Source organism: Microcaecilia unicolor, chromosome 10 (assembly GCF_901765095.1).
Source record: "Microcaecilia unicolor chromosome 10, aMicUni1.1, whole genome shotgun sequence".
Taxonomy (NCBI): Eukaryota; Metazoa; Chordata; class Amphibia; order Gymnophiona; family Siphonopidae; genus Microcaecilia; species Microcaecilia unicolor.
Window position 1 is genome coordinate 68,377,140 of NC_044040.1, and position 21,676 is coordinate 68,398,815.

Genomic DNA, 21,676 nt, shown 5'->3' on the forward strand with positions numbered 1-21,676 from the left:
TTATTTGCTCTGTGGGTCTCCTACCCTTCTGTGGGTTTTCAGCCCTTCTGTGTTTATCGCTTGTGGGTTTCCAGCCCTTCTGTGTTTATAGCTCTGCAGGGTTTCTGCCCTTCTGTGTTTATTGCTCTTTGGGTTTCCTACCCTTCTGTGTCTAGCTCTGCTAGTTCTCTGTGTTTGTTTCCTGTGTATGACTTGTTAGCTTGGGCACAGCTTTGTTGTTAGCTGGTGTATAGCTTTACTAAGTCTTCTGAGTTTGCTCTGTGTATGTCTCCAGTGTATGACTTGTTAGCTTGGGCACAGCTTTGTTGTTAGCTGGTGTATAGCTTTACTAAGTCTCCTGAGTTTGTTCTGTGTATGTTTCCAGGGCATGACTTGTTAGCTTGGGCACAGCTTTGTTGTTAGCTGGTGTGTAGCTTTACGAAGTCTTCTGAGACTGTCACGACTATGGCCGTGACTACCCTCATACTTACCCTGTTTCAGGGAGTCAGTGGCTGTGCTGGCTTCTGCTTGTCTCTGTCTCTGTCTCTGTCTTAGTTTCTCTCTGGCTCTGGGTGCTGATTGCCCTACTGAACCTCACCTGTGTGGGCTATGCCTCTTCCAAGATGGCTGCCGCCTCTTCGTCTCTGCCAGTATCCAAGATGGCTCCCGCTGTTACTTTCTATGGGATGCCTGCTCTGAGTGTCAAGCCTCTGTTTGGTTGCAAGGTGATTGCTGCACCTGTGGCTCTGGTGTTGATGGGCTTTATTAGTCACCTGAAGACTACAGTCCTGGCCTTTGCATTCTGTCGCGTGCCCGCCCATGCGGGACGCGCTCTCGAGGTCCTTTGCATACCTTCAGGCTTCTTCCCCGGGAGCGCGGGGTTTGTGAGTCCTTTAAGGCAAAATCACCCTCCAGGTAGAGAGGAGACAAAACTGGACCGGAACTCCGGACTGGAGTTCTACACCGGAACACTCGGAACTGGAACGCACCGGACAGGTGCGCACTGGAGTGGGGCCCGCTGGACTGGACACACTGGAGTGGCCCCACTGGACAGGAACATACAGGAGTGAAACCCGCTGGACTGGAACACACTGGAACGGAACTGGAACATCCTGGACCTAGACTTCACCTACACTTGACTGCCTCCCCCTCGGGTTGAGCCCTCAGGTTCTGGCAGCCGGTAGGACTTACAGGAACAACAGGAAGGAAGGTCCAGGGGTGCCCCCTGGCACCTAGGCGAAGGCAAGGCAGAGAAAGTCCGTGTTCCGGCAGCAGGCAGAACAAGCAATGGTCAGGACAAGGAACAAGACTACGGCTGGAGCCTCAGTATCAAGGAGAACTGGCAACAGGTAGAACAAGGGCAGAAGCTCCAGAAGCAAAAGAAACACACACGGAAACCCAGCAGGCTAAACACAAGAAGACATAGTCAACTGTACAAGCTAGTAGGAAAGCTATACCCAGGCAACCAGACATACACAGGAACATACACAGAGCAAAAACTCAGGAGACTTAGAAAAGCTATACACCAGCTAACAATAAAGCTGTGCCCAAGCTAACAAGTCAAACACTGGAAACAGACACAGAGCAAACTCAGAAGACTTCGTAAAGCTACACACCAGCTAACAACAAAGCTGTGCCCAAGCTAACAAGTCATGCCCTGGAAACATACACAGAACAAACTCAGGAGACTTAGTAAAGCTATACACCAGCTAACAACAAAGCTGTGCCCAAGCTAACAAGTCATACACTGGAGACATACACAGAGCAAACTCAGAAGACTTAGTAAAGCTATACACCAGCTAACAACAAAGCTGTGCCCAAGCTAACAAGTCATACACAGGAAACAAACACAGAGAACTAGCAGAGCTAGACACAGAAGGGTAGGAAACCCAAAGAGCAATAAACACAGAAGGGCAGAAACCCTGCAGAGCTATAAACACAGAAGGGCTGGAAACCCACAAGCGATAAACACAGAAGGGCTGAAAACCCACAGAAGGGTAGGAGACCCACAGAGCAAATAACACAGAAGGACTGGAAGCCCACAGAACAATAGACAAGGAAAGCAAACGGTGCTAACAGCACACTAACCTCGGGACCTAAGGCACTGCAGAGGAAATGGCAATGCAAAGGCCAGGACTGTAGTCTTCAGGTGACTAATAAAGCCCATCAACACCAGAGCCACAGGTGCAGCAATCACCTTGCAACCAAACAGAGGCTTGACACTCAGAGCAGGCATCCCATAGAAAGTAACAGCGGGAGCCATCTTGGATACTGGCAGAGACGAAGAGGCGGCAGCCATCTTGGAAGAGGCATAGCCCACACAGGTGAGGTTCAGTAGGGCAATCAGCACCCAGAGCCAGAGAGAAACTAAGACAGAGACAGAGACAGAGACAAGCAGAAGCCAGCACAGCCACTGACTCCCTGAAACAGGGTAAGTATGAGGGTAGTCACGGCCATAGTCGTGACACATTCTCAACAAACATCTAACACTGGACAAATATCAGCAATAACATCAAAATGCAACACTATGGAAACTGAGAAGAATAAGAGACTATTTCCCTAGACAATCTTTCCGGATACTGGTCCAATTTATGATACTATCGCAAGTAGACTACTGCAATGCAAGGAAAACAACTAAAATCACTGCAAACAGTCCAAAACACGGCAGCAAGACTGATTTTCAAGAAATTGAAATACGAAAGAGCATCCCCACTGCTTGAAACACTACATTGGCTACCAGTCAAGGCAAGAATATTTTTCAAAGCGAGCACCCTAATCTTCAAGATACTATTTGGAATGGCACTCAAATATATGCTTAACATGATTGAACTGAATCAGGAGGGGGGCGTGTCTCAAGATGGCTGCATGTTGAGAGCTCTTGGTGGAACTCTCCCTTAGCTTGCTGAAATTACCTCTCTATCTGTAAAAGAAAAATGCCTCATACTAAGCGTAAGGGGAAGCTTAAGGTAGTTTCTTCGACTGCCGGGACGTCCTCACCTATTCAGCAAACAATCGAGAAGTACACCTTGAAGCCACCTACCTTAGCTTCCGAGAGGGGCCCTGCGTTCCCCGTTGATGAAGACTCCCTCGGGGATTTGGGGCTTGAAATTTCACTCTCCCCTCCGGATTTTCATCCTCCGCCGCTCCCCGAAGAGTGTATCTCCTGGCGCGACTGACTTGACCCGGACGTGTTTGAAGACATGGAAGCGACTCGAGGAACGGGAGAGACAACGTCGGAGGGAGACCCGATACTGAGAGAATATCAGGTAGAGCATAGCGCTCCAATGAGGAAATCGGCTGCGGTGACCCTCGAGAGCATTCGGGCGGCTCTGCAGAGGGTGGACACTACGGTGGCCAATTCGGCAAAAGAGATAAAAGATCTTGTAAGTACTGTTGAAAACCTTTCCCTTTCATTTAACACCGCAAAACAAGAAACTAAAGAACAATTAGGAGCTCTTAAGCAGGACGTTGCTAAATTAAATGAAGTTACGACTACAATTGTAAAAGATAACATTTCCATGCAACGTAGTCAGAGATGATAGAAAATTACAATCGGAGGCTCAATTTAAGACTATTGAATTTCCCAAAAGAATTTGGAATTACTCCATTGGATGCTTTTAAGCTCTACTTACAAGAGGTTTTAAATTTTCCCCCGGAAACCATTCCACCATTGACAGGGCCGTGCCTAGGGTCTCTGGTGCCCCCCTGCAGACTATCGGTTGGCGCCCCCCCTCCCCCCCCCCCCCCCCCCCGTCCAGCAGAGCAGGAACAGAAGGGAGCAGGCAAGTAAGCCGGACCTCAGGAAAAAATAGCACTGTATGTATCCCTCATTGATAAGTCTCTGACTCTAAAGTTTAGCAATTTCATTAAAGCAAAATGTATTTTCACATATCACATCCTATCCAAGGAGAATGTTTTATATATGTCACCCGTCTGTGGTAAAACTTCACACAGTATCAAAATACCTCTAATATGTAGTCGTGCCAGCCGAGGAAACTAACTGTGCTCAGCTCACAAGAGACAGAGTGAACATAAAATAAAACTTCATCCTTAAAAGATAATATCGGATGAATGCATGAAGGTGAATATGAATTCCTGTGAATGGAATCAATTTGATTTACAATAAATCCAGATACTACTCCCTCATATATATAACAAAAAATTATTTAAGTGGAATGGAATTATTTGACTGTACTGGTAAACAGAAATACTCTATTGCATTCTAATCTCCTTTGCACCAAAGGATATAATTCAGATCAAACATTTATCTCTGATCAACTATCTCAGATCAAATATTTATTTCAGATCAAATATTAAGGTTTCCTTGCTTACAGTCACTTAAATCTACCTAGCCTTTATATAGCTTATAGGATTTAAACACTCTTAAACTGAAATTCACCCTTTTCTATTCTTCATAAACTTCAAGTAATCCTGAAATATTCAGATCCTTTTCTCACTAGAGAAACTTCAATCGCCACCAATCTCTTTTCACTTATATTTTCTCATTTACCACAATCAGGCACTCTTTTATAACTTCAGTCAACAAACACAGGAAGTCACAACTGGATGTCTCTCTTGGCAAAGGTCAGCTCTCACTCTGTTCACTTCCCGGGCAGATTTCTTAACAGAAGCTGATCATCCAATCAGAGAGCTCTATTTGAATGCAGATTAACATACAGACACTCATGGGAATGTTTAGTGAAAAACACCGGACTAATTTGCATATGATTTAAACAAATCTGAGCATATGACAACCAAGTACAGACTCCCAGCACCTGAATTCTGCAATTAGATTTAAGGCAAATACTTTTAAAACTTATTTTTAGCACTTTTAAAATTTCAGGTTCTCTTTAATTTGAATGCTGTTTCAAGCTCTGAAACTCACCCTGACTGAGGAGCTAGCCCCAAACTGAAGCATAAATAGCAATCTGGTTGTATTCTCATGTAACTTGAAGAGCGTGTGTCAGGTTCTCAGGTTCAGAGCCCGCGGGGCCGGGCTCTGGAGCAAACGTGAGCCCTTGGGCTGCTGCCGAGGAGCGACAGCAGCAGGCAAAACCCACCCACCAACACTGGGTAAGCACACCGGCAGGGACTGCAGGCACTGCCCAGCAAACTGGAACACATGGACTGGAATCCCCCGGACTGGAACACACACTGGACCGGAACACACCAGAGTGGAACACACTGGACTGGAGCACACTGGACTGGTCCGCACAGCTTCACCTGTGCTTAGCTACTAAGCCCCCCAGGAGTTGAGCTTCTGGGTTCGAGTAGCCGACAGGACTTACTGGATACCGGGTGACATAGGGACCAGGACTGGAAACAGAAGTGCTCCTAACCCTAAACTGATCTACGTGCTCCCAAGCCCTAAACCAGCAGGAGTGTTCCTAACAGTAAACTGACAAAAGGACTTCCTAAGCCCAATACTAAAACAGGAGCTCCTAATCCCTGCTCAAGAAAGGGACTTCCTAAGCCCTAAACTAACAGAGCAGGGAACTAAACACAAAGCTAACACAGGTGCTACTAAGCACCAAGCTACAAGCAGAGCTTTACACTAATAAGCTAAACACAGAACTAACCAGCTACCTAAGCACTGCTCTAGCAAGCTAGATACAACTAACAAGGTGCTTCCTAAGCACTACTCTGGCAAGCAACCAGAAGAGCTCCTAGCACTAAAAGGGAAGACAGGGGAGCCACAAGGAAAAAGCAGTGAAGCTAACACATAAGCCAAAAGTGATTCTAAATCACCAAACACCAACAGCAAAGACTGCAATGCTCCCAATAGCACAAACACCAGAAGTACTTCTAACAGCAAACTCTGCAGTGTTCCTAACAACACCAAACCCTGAAGTACTTCTATCAGCAATGGAGCTTCCAAAGCCCTACACAAGCAATGCTTCCAAAACCAAGAGGGAAAAGCAGGGGAACCATAAGGGAAAAACAGGAAAGCTAAACACACAGTCACCAGTGCACACTGCACTAACACTAACCTGGACCTTAGCAAAAGCAAGCAGGGAAACTAGACACAACGTCAGAAGTGCACACTGCACCACCCTACCTAAAGCAAACACAACCGTTGCAAAGGCCCTGAAGGAAACAACACCACTTCCTTATCAAGGCCCTCCCTGATGATGTCACACTCCCTAGACCTAGGCAAAAGCACACTGACCCAGAGAGGCCCAACCCACACCAATGCAAAACCGTGAAACACTTGAAGCCAGTACACCCAAAGAGAGTTAGAGCAACTCAGGCAACACACACACAGCTGTAGTGAAGTGAGACAATTAACCCCATGCTGCTGGAAGCTGCCAGCACAGAGAGACAGAGCCAGCTCAGAAAGGAAAGAGAAAGAAACAGAAGCCAGCTAAGAAGCTGACTCCCAGGAAAGAGGTAAGTTTGAGAGGGGTTCAGACCCCAATCATAACAGCGTGCCTGCCTCAATTAATACTGCTCCTTTGCATGAAAAGGGGAGGGCAGCGGAGATAGGAGAATCACAAGTTCAGGTGAAAGATTTTGCAAGTGAGCAGACGGACGGCAGGGCAGTGGCACCCCTCGAAGGCAAGCGCTTACCTCGCTTACTGCATCAGCACGGCCCTGACCATTGAATAAAGTATACTATATACCAATTAAAAAGCCTCCTGAAACCTCTCTTCCAGTAATTCCACCTGAAGAGCCAGGATTGAATATATCTGAATTATTAGAAACAACTTTGGACTCAGACTCTGAAAGAGCGACCCTAATTGTATCATTCATTTTTCAACAAGATCTGGACGCGGTGATGTGTATATATTTTAAGAAAATGTAGACTCTGTTCAGGGGAAAGAGGGTTTGGATATATCCCAATATTACAAAGCAGACCCAAGAAAGGAGGAAGCTGTTCCTAGTAATGAGAACAGAAGTAACATCTTTAGGGGCCTCCTTTTACCTTAATTTTCCTTGTAAATGTGTTATTAAATATTTGGGTCTTAAGTATCATTTTTACCAGCCTGAACAGCTGAAGGAATTTATAAATATGAAGAAACTTGGTAAACCGTAGGTCTTGATGAATAAATAATTCTTAATAAGCTAGGTATACATGCTAAGCATATTACCTACTTAACTTTGTTCTACTTTGTTGTAGTCTTCATATTTGCTTAAATAACCCCCCACCAATTGTGGTCTAAAGAAGATAATTTTGTTTCTTCTGGAAAAAAATGTTCTACTTAAATTTATATTTTCCTTTCTGTATTGCTTATTCAAATCTAACTGTATTGTTAATGTGATTAAAAATTAATAAAGATATATTAACATGATTGAACTATCGTCAAGAAATGCCAGACCAGTAAACAGAAACTACCTACTCCTACATCTACCCAATTGCAAAAACACCATCTACAAAACTATCTATACTGCAGGATTTAGCTACCAGGGTTCCAAATGGTAGAACTCTATACAAAAAACCATAAGAAGCATCACAAATCTCCTCCAATTCAGAAAAGAGATGAAAACCTACCTCTTCAAAAAATTCTACATGGGAGGGCGGAGAGAAAACAAGATGGCTGCCGCACCTGACGGTTTTTGAAGCGCTCCTGGCATCTTTGAGCAGAATCACCTACCTCAACCTCCTCACCTGCTCAAGCGTCATTGGATTGTTTCTTCCTGGGTGTATCCAGGCTTTTACGGGGAGAGGTCCCATTGCGGAGGGATCCGGAGGAGTGGATTTCCCGCTGGGAGAGGAAGTCTCCCTGTCTCCACCATCCACGTTGTTGATCCCTCTAAGCCTGGCGTCAAGAGCGTCCCTGGTGGGAAACCCCACTGCCAAGGAAGACGTGTCGACGGGGAAGACTGGTGAGGACCCAGGTATGCAATCGGCGATTCGGGACACAGCAGGAAGATGGTCCCCTGCAGTGCAGACCTCGGAGGTGACTCTACAAACCCTAAAGGTGATGTTAGACCGGATTACAGCTACACTAATACAGACGTCAGGTGATGTTCTTAATTTAAATACTAAGTTTGAAGAGTTGAAAAATACTGTGGATTCTGTAAGAACTGACTTAACAACTCAAGTTCATGCTATACAAAAAGAGGTGGAAACTTTGAATTCCTTTAAAAATGTGGCTATTAAAGATATCACTGATATTAGACAAAAAATAGAGCAAATTGAAAATTATAACCGGCGCCTAAACCTCCAATTTTTGAATTTTCCAATAATAGCAGGGGTAACTCTGAAAGAAACTTTCCAGAAATATATGACTGAAATATTGAAAATTCCTGCAGAGGCAATGCCCCCACTAAATAAGATTTATCATATTCCTGTTAGAACTGGAGTGCAAGGTCCGGAAAAAGACTCTTTGGACTTACAGAATATTTCAGATATTTTGGAGCAATCCTCTGAAGTTATACTGAATAGAACTACAATGATTGTATCAATGGTATTTGAGCAGGACTACAATAACACCTTAAGACTTTACTTTAAAAATTCTAAAGCTTTATTTTATGGTTCCAAGGTGTGGATTTACCCAGACGTTGCAAAGTCAACTCAGCAAAAAAGGAAGTTATTTCTTGCCTTAAAACAAAATACAATAGATATAGGTGCTTCCTTTTTCTTAGCATATCCATGCAAATGTGTAGTGAAACACGGTCTAAGTAAATATACTTTCTTTTCGCCGGAACATCTAAAAGAGTTTATAGAATTGAAACGAGTGAAATGAAATGTAACCTGGGTAAGTCAGCCTATTCATATTTGATTGTTTAAAGCTGGAATCTTCTCTAATTCTTTTTCTCTCTCTTCCAATTTGGGGTCTAAGGAAAGTATTGTGATTGTTATGGTAATGACAAAACATTTACTGTAGAATTTCCTTATATAGTGCTTAAAGGTTATAAGAGGATGTTTTGAAGAATATTATTATAATTTGTGTCAACCTGTATTGCTAAACAAGGTTTTCTCATTGTATTAAAAGCATAAATAAATAATTTTAAAAAAATTCTACAGCTAATCACAAAGATATCGTCACCTTCCTTTCAAATCTACCTCTTCAAAAACTATATGAATAAACATCACCAAAACTCTACAACTGAACACAAAAACTACCACTACCTTTTCCTCTTCAAATCTATCTCTTCAAAAACTCTATGAATAATCACACAAACTACAGATGCCCTCTCCACATTGCACAACCACTATTGTAACTTCACCAAAATGTAAATTGTAAGCCACTTTGAATCGCAATTTGTTTTTGGATAATAGTGGGATACAAGAATGCATAAATAAATAAATAAATAAATAAAATAGTACGCACTCAATCCATGAGTGCACCTTAGTAAAAGGACCCAGTTCAATGACAATGAGAAGACAATGTCCCTAAATACAATTGACTATAATATATCAATCTGAAAAGAATGTATTGTATTCTCAATATTGTACAAATCTATAAATCAAGATATGCAAAAATTGAGCCTCAAGAGCTGAATATTGCTGCTAAATGGCTACTTCCTGACTCCTTCCCCACTGTTTGGATAGTGTCACCGTAGTCGGACCAGATTTTCAGCAGAATCATCCAGATAAAGGCCACTGAAAATCCTGGCTTGACCCAGTCAGTAGGATTTATCTATGTAGAAACTGTTCCTACCTGGTTACATCCTTCTGAATTTTGACCCCTGAATTTCCAATCAAAACACATGTCAAGTGGGCAGTTGGGGTACTTAGACTTGTGTGTCAGTTTTTTATTTTATGTCTTCATCTAAGTACACCATCTTGTCTATTTCTAAGCAGCCAGGCTATTTTAGAAACAAGAGATTTTTCTTATCAGTTTCCAGTTTTTTGTTTGCTAGCTGCTTTACTTTGTGAGAGAAAAAAAATATGACACACGTAGCTCTATTTATGCCAGCTGAGCTGGTCAATGCCACCTACTTGCATTAGCACCATTTTGGTGCATTTAAAGCAAATACGGTATAAACTGTCCCTGTGTGAGTTTACGGAGAGCTGTACTGAACACTGACATGTTCATTATCCCTTTACTCCGCAACCAATGAAAATCTTCAGCTTCACATCATAAGCACTTACATTTTATTTGCATTGTGATGATATCAAGTCTGATTTTGCTGAAGATGGTATGGCCTGCTGCAAGGTAATCATTTCTGCATTCACAGTCTAGTTGTCTGCTTCCATTGAAAGGGCATTCATATGGATTTCGTAGCCTGCAAAAATATATTTTAGATTTTACTTTTGATAAATCGTCCCATACAATACACATTTAACAATAATCACATTAAGTCTTTAAATACATGTACTCCCTATGCTTTAAAGACATTTTACTACAGAAAATGATTACATTATTTAATTACCATCAATATCTCACCTCTTGAAATAAAACAGATTCTACTAAGCTGCAGTAAGAGCTAGCACATGCTTACCGCAGCTTAAAAGGGCTTACCATAGGATGCGCTCAGATGTCCTGTGATAAGTTCCAAATGTGAAAGCACTATCCATGCGGTAAAAACTTTTACAATTTTTTTGTTGAGGGGGCATGTCGTGGGGCAGAGAGTGAACATTTCTGCACTAAGCAGTTAGTGCATCTACATTACCATGTGATCCCTTACTGCCTACAAAATGGGTGGCGGTAAATACTCAATGTGTAATTACTTTTAACGAGTCAGTCAGGAAGAGAAGAAACAACCTCCACAGATGAAGTACTCCACGTACAAAACAGTAGAGGAGACAAAAAAGAAGAACCTCTCACAGATGGTGCCCAAATTCTCTTTATTGAATCTTCCAGATGGTTCTACAGCAAATGAGACCCGACATGATTCGTGTTTTGGCCGTACTGGCCTGCCTCAGGGGCCTAAAATGTTGCCATGCCATTTGCATTTCCAGAAAATTCACAAAAGCAGTCAACAAATCAATAGCATCTGTGCTAAACAGATCGCATCGCCGATAGCAAACCTCATATGAAGAGAAGATGCTCCCTGAACGCCCCTCAGTTAAAAAACATCTGGAAGATTAAATAAAGAGAATTTGGACACCATCTGTGAAAGGTTCTTTTTTTTCTTCTCCTCTACTGTTTTGCACTTGAATTATTTTTAATGGTCATGCACTAATGGCAATCAGCCATTTTACTTCTGTAGTAGAAATGGTCTTAGCGCATGGGAAAAATCCACAAAAGGGTGTGCTAAGGCAACGTTCTACTGCAACTTAGTAAAAGAACCCCTAAAGCAGTTATCTGTTTTCATCTTGGGGAATGTAAGCTATTACTGACATCTTATTCCTAAATAGGAACACATTTTTGCAATTCACAAAAATATTCAAATTCTAAATAAAAATCTTAAGTACCTATAGCCAAATACTTCTGAAAAATTTTCTGTTTCACCTTTAGGCAGGGTTATATATTCTTTTGGATTACTTGACTGCATTCCTGAACAATAAACCTATGAAAGAAAATAAGAATGATAAGGTAATCTTGTAAATCTGCTTCATTCAAGCTATCGAATGTTACTTTTGAATACCTTTAATGCTTTGCCCCTTATCTTAAGCAGGTATTCCCCATCCTTTCTGATGCCTTTCTTCGCATGGATATCTTTACAGCTGGTAAATGTTTTACCTTTATGAGAAACAAAATAAAAAATCCCATAAATACAAATAAATGTCATTTCTGTCTTCTAATTTAAAGGATGTTGTTGATAAATTTCTTTTCTGGTCCTCAGCTGGATATGGCCCTCTAATACTCTCCAAGCCTGTTTTCATACAGCTACTGCACAGATAACTGCACATGGTACTACTACTACTATTTAGCATTTCTATAGCGCTACAAGGCTTACGCAGCGCTGCACAAACATAGAAGAAAGACAGTCCCTGCTCAAAGCACCAAGGCTATTCTCTGCCTATGTCTCTCCGCATACCACGTGAAGCAGGTGGAGGACAATTTTATCAAGTGGTACCTGTCTGGAGCTTATTCCATACAGGAAAATAAGCTCTTATTCTTTCCAAAAATGCAAGGACTAGAGGACATACAATGACGCTGCTAAGTAGTAAATTTAAAATAAATTGAAGAAAATATTTCTTTACTCAATGTGTAATTAAATTCTGGAATTTGCAGCCAGAGAATGTGGTAAAAGCTGTTAGCTTAGCAAGGTTTAAAAAAGGTTTGGATAATTTCCTAAAAGAAAAGCCCATAAGCTATTATTAAGATAGACTTGTGAAACTCCACTGCTTATTTCTAGAATAACCAGCATAAAATCTTTTTTACTGTTCTGGGATCTTGCCAGGTATTTGTGACCTGGATTCGCCCCTGTTGGAAACAGGATACTGGGCTTGATGGACCTTTGGTCTGTTCCAGTATGGCGATGCTTATGTTCTTACATTCACTTACTTTCTTTTGTAGAATACTAGTGTAACTTGGTATATATGTGCATATGTGTTTAGGCACGGATACCTATGCCAGCCATAGAACTGGTATAAATGCCCATGCCTAAATTTGGGAGACACACATGTGAAGCTCCATTTTAGACAGGTCGTAGAACTAGGAATTGAGATGTGCAGGTCAGTGTGTCTCAAGTTTCACCAAGATTTTAGAACAGAATCTGGTACTATAGAGCCTGTTCTAAAATACAGGAGAAATAGACGTTTATGCACCCAATAAACATATGAAAAAATCATCTACTTCAAAGGCAGCAAGTAACTGGTTAGTTGCTGGCACATAACCTGTTATTATCCCATTGCTGTCAAAGTGACTGGTTTCTTTTGCCAGTTTAGCATTTTGGGAAACAAAAACTACTGCTCCTCCTCTCGCCTCCACATCACTGCCCCTGGAGTAAGACCCCGGAGGAGCACAGTGACGTGACAGGCGAGAGGAGGAGCGGCTGCAGAGACTACGTTTTAAGACTCGGGCATTTGCAAATGATTTGGGCTGGGTTTAAAAACATTTATCGCGTCTTTTCTTTTTGTAGCGGCTGCTGCTGCTCAACAGAAGAAGCAGCAGCGGCCGGACAGCATTACCACTGGCAGCTGCGGGTGGCGAGGGGGTTTGATGCACCGGGGGGGAGGGGAGGGTCGCTGGACATGGGTAGCTGGAGGGGGGAGGGGAGGGTCACTGGACATGGGTAGCTGCAGGGGGGGCAGGGAGAGATGAGGGTCGCTGGACATGGATGGCTGGAGGCAGGGCAGGGGAGAGGGAGGTGGGGAGGGGGTCCTGAGACCAGAGAGGTGGGGGTGGGGGCTCACACTCACTCACTCACTGTCTCTCACATACACTCTCTGACACACTCCCTGTCTATCATACTCTATCTCTCTGTCACACACACACAGTCTCACAGACACACACACACACACACACACACACACACACACACACACACTCTGTCTCTCACACACTCTCTCTCACACAAACACACACACACACACACTCTGTCTCTGTCTCTCTCTCATTCTCTCTATGACACATACGCTCCAACTCTCACACACACTCTCTCTCAAACATACACACTCCGATGAAAACCTTGCTGGTGCCCGTTTCATTTGTGTCAGAAACAGGCCTTTTTTTTACTAGTTTTCAATAAGACACTTAAATCCAAATGTTGTCCGGGAGGGAAAGGTTAGGACAGCTGTTGTACTTGGTGATTCGATCATTAGGCATATAGATAGCTGGGTGGCTGGTGGACGTGAGGATCGCCTGGTGACTTGCCTGCCTGGTGCGAAGGTGGCGGACCTCACGCGTCACCTAGATAGGATTTTATATAGTGCTGGGGAGGAGACGGCTGTCTTGGTACATGTGGGTACTAATGACATAGGAAAATGTGGGAGAGAGGTTCTGGAAGCAAAATTTAGGCTCTTAGGTAGAAAGCTGAAATCCAGATCCTCCAGGGTAGCATTTTCTGAAATGCTACCTGTGCCACGCGCAGGGCCCAAGAGACAGGCAGAGCTCCAGAGTCTCAATGCGTGGATGAGACGATGGTGCAGGGAGGAGGGCTTTAGATTTGTTAGGAACTGGGCAACATTCTGGGGAAGGGGGAGCCTATTCCGAAAGGATGGGCTCCATCTTAACCAGAGTGGGACCAGGCTGCTGGCATCGGCGTTTAAGAAGGAGATAGAGCAGCTTTTAAACTAGAAATGGGGGGAAGGCCGACAGTCGCTCAAAAGAGCATGGTTCGGGATAAGGTATCTTTCAAAGATATCACCATAACAGGGAAGATAGAGTATCCTGATAGTGAGGTTGCAAAAGAGATTGTAGTAGATCGGGTATCTTTAAATAACAATAAAAATCAGACAAAAGATTGCCAATTAATACTGTCAAGTACTAAGCATGATGTACTTAGGAACAACAAACATAGTTTGAAATGTCTATATGCGAATGCCAGGAGCCTAAGAAATAAGATGGGGGAGTTGGAATATATTGCACTAAATGAAAAATTAGATATAATAGGCATCTCTGAGACCTGGTGGAAGGAGGATAACCAGTGGGACACTGTCATACCGGGGTACAAATTATATCGTAGTGATAGGGTGAATCGGATTGGTGGAGGGGTAGCATTGTATATTAACGAGAGCCTTGAATCAAATAGATTGAAAATTCTGCAGGAAACAAAACACTCCTTGGAATCACTGTGGATTGAAATTCCATGTGCAAAGGGGAAAAGGATAGTGATAGGAGTGTACTACCGTCCGCCTGGCCAGGACGAACAGACGGATGCGGAAATGTTAAAGGAAATCAGGGACGCAAACAAACTGGGCAACACAATAATAATGGGGGATTTCAATTACCCGCATATAGACTGGGTTAATGTAACATCTGTACACGCAAAGGACATAGGATTTCTTGATGAAATCAAGGACAGCTTCATGGAACAGCTAGTTCAGGAGCCGACAAGAGAAGGAAAAATACTAGACTTAGTCCTTAGTGGTGCTCATGATCTAGTGCAGGGGGTAACGATACGAGGGCCGCTTGATAACAGTGATCATAATATGATCGGTTTTGATATTGGCATTGAAGGAAGTGAAACTAGGAAATCAAGTACGCTAGCGTTTAACTATAGAAAAGGTGATTACGACAAAATGAGAAAAATGGTGAAAAAAAGACTGAAAGGAGCAGCTCGCAGAGTAAAAAACTTGCATCAGGCGTGGATGCTGTTTAAAAATACCATCCTGGAGGTTCAGGACAAATATATTCCACGTATTAGAAAAAAGGGAAAAAAGACTAAACGTCAGCCGGCGTGGCTAAACAGTAAGATAAAGGAAATCATTAGAGCCAAAAAACAATCCTTCAGAAAGTGGAGAAGAGAACCAACTGAAGGTAACAGGATAGATCATAAGGAATGCCAAGCCAAATGCAAAGCGGAGATAAGGAGGGCAAAAAAGGACTTTGAGAAGAAATTAGCGTTGGAAGCAAAAATACATAGTAAAAATTTTTTTTAGATACATTAAAAGCAGGAAACCGGCCAAAGAGTCGGTTGGGCCGCTGGACGAAAATGGTGTTAAAGGGGCGATCAAGGAGGACAAAGCCGTAGCGGAGAAATTAAATGAATTCTTTGCTTCGGTCTTCACCGAGGAGGATTTGGGGGGGACACCGGTGCCGGAAAGAATATTTGAAGCGGGGGAGTCGGAGAAACTAAACAAATTCTCTGTAACCTTGGAGGATGTAATGGGTCAGTTCAGCAAGCTGAAGAGTAGTAAATCACCGGGACCTGATGGTATTCATCCCAGAGTATTAATAGAACTAAAAAATGAACTTGCGGAGCTACTGTTAGAAATATGCAATCTGTCCCTAAAATCGAGTGTAGTACCGGAAGACTGGAGGGTAGCCAATGTTACTCCGATTTTTAAGAAGGGTTCCAGAGGAGATCCGGGAAATTATAGACCGGTGAGTCTGACGTCGGTGCCGGGCAAGATGGTGGAGGCTATTATTAAGAATAAAATTGCAGAGCATATACAAAAACATGGACTGATGAGACAAAGTCAGCACGGATTTAGTGAAGGGAAGTCTTGCCTCACCAATCTAATGCATTTTTTTGAGGGGGTAAGCAAACATGTGGACAATGGGGAGCCGGTTGATATTGTATATCTGGATTTTCAGAAGGCGTTTGACAAAGTGCCGCACGAAAGACTCCTGAAGAAATTGCAGAGTCATGGAATCGGAGGTAGGGTATTATTATGGATTAAGAACTGGTTGAAAGATAGGAAGCAGAGAGTAGGATTGCGTGGCCAGTATTCTCAGTGGAGGAGGGTAGTTAGTGGGGTCCCGCAGGGGTCTGTGCTGGGTCCGTTGCTTTTTAATGTATTTATAAATGACCTAGAGATGGGAATAACTAGTGAGGTAATTAAATTCGCCGATGACACAAAATTATTCAGGGTCGTCAAGTCGCAGGAGGAATGTGAACGATTACAGGAGGACCTTGCGAGACTGGGAGAATGGGCGTGCAAGTGGCAGATGAAGTTCAATGTTGACAAGTGCAAAGTGATGCATGTGGGTAAGAGGAACCCGAATTATAGCTACGTCTTGCAAGGTTCCGCGTTAGGAGTTACGGATCAAGAAAGGGATCTGGGTGTCGTCGTCGATGATACGCTGAAACCTTCTGCTCAGTGTGCTGCTGCGGCTAGGAAAGCGAATAGAATGTTGGGTGTTATTAGGAAGGGTATGGAGTCCAGGTGTGCGGATGTTATAATGCCGTTGTATCGCTCCATGGTGCGACCGCACCTGGAGTATTGTGTTCAGTACTGGTCTCCGTATCTCAAAAAAGATATAGTAGAATTGGAAAAGGTACAGCGAAGGGCGACGAAAATGATAGTGGGGATGGGACGACTTTCCTATGAAGAGAGGCTGAGAAGGCTAGGGCTTTTCAGCTTGGAGAAGAGACGGCTGAGGGGAGATATGATAGAAGTGTATAAAATAATGAGTGGAATGGATCGGGTGGATGTGAAGCAACTGTTCACGCTATCCAAAAATACTAGGACTAGAGGGCATGAGTTGAAGCTACAGTGTGGTAAATTTAAAACGAATCGGAGAAAATTTTTCTTCACCCAACGTGTAATTAGACTCTGGAATTCGTTGCCGGAGAACGTGGTACGGGCGGTTAGCTTGACGGAGTTTAAAAAGGGGTTAGATAGATTCCTAAAGGACAAGTCCATAGACCGCTATTAAATGGACTTGGAAAAATTCCGCATTTTTAGGTATAACTTGTCTGGAATGTTTTTACGTTTGGGGAGCGTGCCAGGTGCCCTTGACCTGGATTGGCCACTGTCGGTGACAGGATGCTGGGCTAGATGGACCTTTGGTCTTTCCCAGTATGGCACTACTTATGTACTTATGTACTTATCCAACTTTGGACGTTTTGCTCAAAACATCTAAAATTTAAGTGGTGAATATAATGATTTTCGAAACTGAAAAACATTTATCTTTTTGTTTTGAAAATGGCCTTTTTTTGACGTTGCTGTACTCAGTACATTTACCTTTTTGGACCATTTGAAAAAATGTCCAAGTGAAAAACGCACAAGATCAGCTACTGGGATGTAGGAGGAGCTACACAGACATCCCAGTAGAGCAGTGGGGCAACCTAGGGGGGCACTGCAGTGGACTTCACATAAAAAGCCCCAGGTACAGACTTCCGGTTAGGATATGGAGTAGGGAGGACGGAGGTTTGAGAGGCTCCCGCTTCCACTGAAGTAATTTGCAATTTTCCCAAGCATTGCCCAAAAAAAGAACTGAAGTCTGAAAGGATCATATTTCTATGGCATCCAAGATTCACAGAAAAGAATGAAAGGCAAAGCGGGAGTAAAATGGCCAACAAAAGTGTGCCTGCATTGCCTTCGCCGAGCTCCTAATGGGCAGCTGAAATCACCACAGAAGTGCAAGCAGCATTGGAACATACGGTAGGAAACAAGCTTCAACTTATTATAGACAAATTAGATAAGATGGAGGCATGGAGCAAAGATATGGATACATATGGATAATTTGTAAAGCAGTTTTTATGCACTGCTATGTATTTCTCCTGATGAAGATAGCGAAACAGAAGGATTTCCTACTGTCGAGAAACAAGGAAATTGGACATTTTTGCCAGAAGGATAATATAAATTGGACACTTTAATTTTGGAGAAACCCCACAGACTGTGAAAATCCTATGAGGCTGCACTTCTGTCAGGACAATTTGGATGTTCTGAGCTAAGTAAAGTTTACTTTTTGTCAGAATTAGAATCCATTCATTAGTAAGGATGGAAGTTTAAGCAATTCTAGTAATGTTATAAGAGATTTTGCTCTATTTTGAGTTTTCTTTACTTGCAGGAAGGCTTCTCTGTTTGAATGAGGATTTTAGTCTAGTGAGGGATTGCTAATTAGTGCCTATTTGGGTGATTTATATTCATAGTGAGATTTAGTGTTGTGGGTATTTGGATCTGTATTGTGTTAAGTTGTGTTACCCTCCCTTCTGTTTTTTAAACACAGACTTTTCTCCCACTTCTTTACAATTTTTGAAATATTCTGGGATTTTTCTCTGTGTTTTTTTTTTCTTGGAAGGTGGTGGAAGCCTGTGATGGTAATATTTACAGTGGAGCATAAAAGTCAGGCTCCCTGTTACACTGAGGCAATTTTTTAAAATTTAATATATTTTATCCTTCAGATCTGAATCCCCAGTGTGACACTATATTGGAGTGATGTGTTTGATAGTTTCTTTGTTATAACTACACACTCATTGCAGATTATTTATTTGTGAAAATGCTGATTTGTGTCACGTTTTAAAAGTCTTTCTCTTTCGAAAATAAGCCCCAACACATTCTATAATTTACAAATGTAAGTGTGAACCCTGCCCATGTGAACATCCACCTGCAGAACAGGTGCCATCAAAGATAAGCACATTGTTACAGAATAATATGCAGCCAGATTATTGCCATTTGGCACATACGTTTCTACATACATGGGTAAATGACTAGAATACAAGTATTTATGTGCATTTTTACCTCCTAACTTTAGGTAGCTCCTTATTGAATTGCCCCCTGAATTAGCGCAAGAGGTCATGCCAGCGTAGTAACAGATACTGTGCTCATAAGCTAAGAGACATGCTAATTCATAAGCTAACTGCTTAGCACATTTTCATAAAAGGGCCCTTGCGCTATTTCAGTGCATTGTTTCAACTGGTAATTACTTACACTCTTCTGCTCGACAGGTCTTCATAGCTTCTGGTTTTAGACGTGATAGACATAAGACACTGGGCACATCATTTTCAGTCATACATTCTACTCTTCTCTCTATTATTCCAACTCCACAAGTTGCAGAACACTACATGCATGGAACACAAACACATATCACTTTATCAGAGCATAAATCAATCACATAGCAATTCAAAGTTCATATAATTCGTTTTTAACCTCTTTATGGGTGCACTACGATTTGCACTTCATGATATTAGGGTTGTGCAGGCAAAAATTTCTTTTGTTCAGTTTTCTGTTTTATTTGTGGCTTTTCCTGCACCCTGATCATCATTCGACCACCACCTGAGTACCTCACCTTCTCCCTAGGTGCCAGCCTCACAACTTTGATCACCAGAACCACTCGATCATTAACTGACCCAAGTGTCAGCATTAACCTCTCCCCTCACTCCAAGTATCAGTATACCACTCCCCTGCCAGTATACCACTCCCCTGCCAACTGAGGAGGCATCCTCCCCCCCTCCCACCTCCTGTTCCCAGCCTTGGCTCTTACTAGGATCCCTGATGCTCTAGAGGGAGTAACATCAAATCGCCAGTCAATCCTGCTCACTGCTGTACCACGTTCAAAATGGAGTCTTGACCCCCTAGGAGTCATTTTTTGTATAATTCTTTTAAACTTCCATTGAGTGGGAATAATAGTAACACCAGGTCATGTCCAATCAAAATGCTCAACTACTCTATTCTATTTTTAACATCCCACTTTATTCCTGAAAAGCAGCTCTCACCAGTGTACATCAAAGAATATTATACTTGGTATAACATACAACTGTTAATAAAATCCCTAATACGGTTGTATCACATCCCTGTTCTACTAGGCAAATGATATACAGCATCACATAACTAGACAATAACACTCTCCATTCAATACATTAAAATCCCCTCATCTTCAAAACAATTATTTCCAAATACACAACGTAATAAAATTATAGTTTCATAAAAAATATATCATATATCAAAAAGGATTGGGTGGCAGAGACGGTGGTGGGAGGCGGGGCTAGTGCTGGGCTAGTGCTGGGTAGACTTCCAAAAATACTAGGACTAGGGGGCATGCGATGAAACTACAGTGTAGTAAATTTAAAACAAATCGGTGAAACATTTTCTTCACCCAACGTGTAATTAAACTCTGGAATTCATTGCCGGAGAACGTGGTGAAGGCGGTTAGCTTGGCAGAGTTTAAAAAGGGGTTAGACTGTTTCCTAAAGGACAAGTCCATAAACCGCTACTAAATGGACTTGGGAAAAATCCACAATTCCAGGAATAACATGTATAGAATGTCTGTACGTTTGGGAAGCTTGCCAGGTGCCCTTGGCCTGGATTGGCCGTTGTCGTGGACAGGATGCTGGGCTCGATGGACCCTTGGTCTTTTCCCAGTGTGGCATTACTTATGTACTTATGTGACCTGAAAATGGCAGATACGAATCACGGTCAGGTATACACAAAAAGTAGCACATATGAGTTTATCTTGTTGGGCAGACTGGATGGACCGTGCAGGTCTTTCTTTGCTGTCATCTACTATATATAATGACTATGCCTACAGCCCTTACATAACCTTTCCTCCATATAGCCCAGACTTAGCAGACTCTTTCAGAGACAGATGGGTCCACTAATACCTAAACTTCAGCACAGACCAAGAACTCCTACCAGTCCTGAAGGGGCTCCCAAAAGGGGTAACCCCCTTGGGAAAATCCCTTGGTAGGTGACCCACAACTGCCACTGTTAAGGTTACACCTCTATTTCTGCACACTGTTGTCATACATAATAGAATTACAAATGAAACCATGTAGTTTTGACCGCTGGAAGTTTCGTCAGGTCATTTTTCCAAACTTAAAACAAATTCCCCTTGCTTACTATATAACACTTAAGAATTTATTGGGGTTAATGCCCTTATTATGTATAAGAGTGCTGACTGTATACACATTACCATGAAAACTTGATTTTATTTATACTTTATTGCACATTTACCCATGACAGGGTAAGTTACATTCAAATTCGTCCCACAACATTGCATTCACTGATAGGTAAAGACAAGTTCTACATTGGGTGGTGGAGGGCGGGAGGGTAGGATGAGGAAGCGCTTGAATGTGGGCATGTGATTGATGACACCACACCACTGCTGAGTCCACTTGTTCCTTTGGCTATGGGGGAGCAGCTGCAGTGCAAGCTTAGCAGGAGGAAGGAAATGGAGAAACTGGAGGATAGACATGGAGGGGAGAGGTTGGGTTTAGAAAAAATAATGGACTATGGGGGATTGGAAAAGGAGATGCTGGACTACAAGGGGAAGGAGTAAGGTCTTTAGCTGCTCCTGTGGCAGGTGGGGCGCATGGCTGAAGGTTAGCCTAGGATGTCAGAGGCTCTTAGGCAACCCCTACTGGTGGAATGAAGTGAGATCTTCCTGTATCTAACCTCATCCCAACATAAATCCCCAATACCCTTAATCCATCTTCTATCCTATGCCTGTTCCTCACAAAAAACTCAATATAAAAATAAGCACATTACAATAAAATCATATAATCCAAAATCTACCCAGCTACCCCA

General features: G+C 42.6%; 1 protein-coding gene across 1 annotated transcript in view; it reads right to left on the bottom strand.

The window, feature by feature from the left end:
- The window catches only part of ADAMTS20 (ADAM metallopeptidase with thrombospondin type 1 motif 20), a 294,657-nt gene that overhangs the window by 22,737 nt on the left and 250,244 nt on the right, over positions 1 to 21,676 (bottom strand). Inside the window, exons 33-36 of the mRNA XM_030215611.1 lie at positions 19,082 to 19,211; positions 11,461 to 11,555; positions 11,288 to 11,382; positions 10,022 to 10,155 (exon numbers count right to left, since the gene is read on the bottom strand). Coding sequence (XP_030071471.1) covers positions 10,022 to 10,155; positions 11,288 to 11,382; positions 11,461 to 11,555; positions 19,082 to 19,211 — 454 coding nt within the window. The remainder of the gene's footprint in view (positions 1 to 10,021; positions 10,156 to 11,287; positions 11,383 to 11,460; positions 11,556 to 19,081; positions 19,212 to 21,676) is intronic.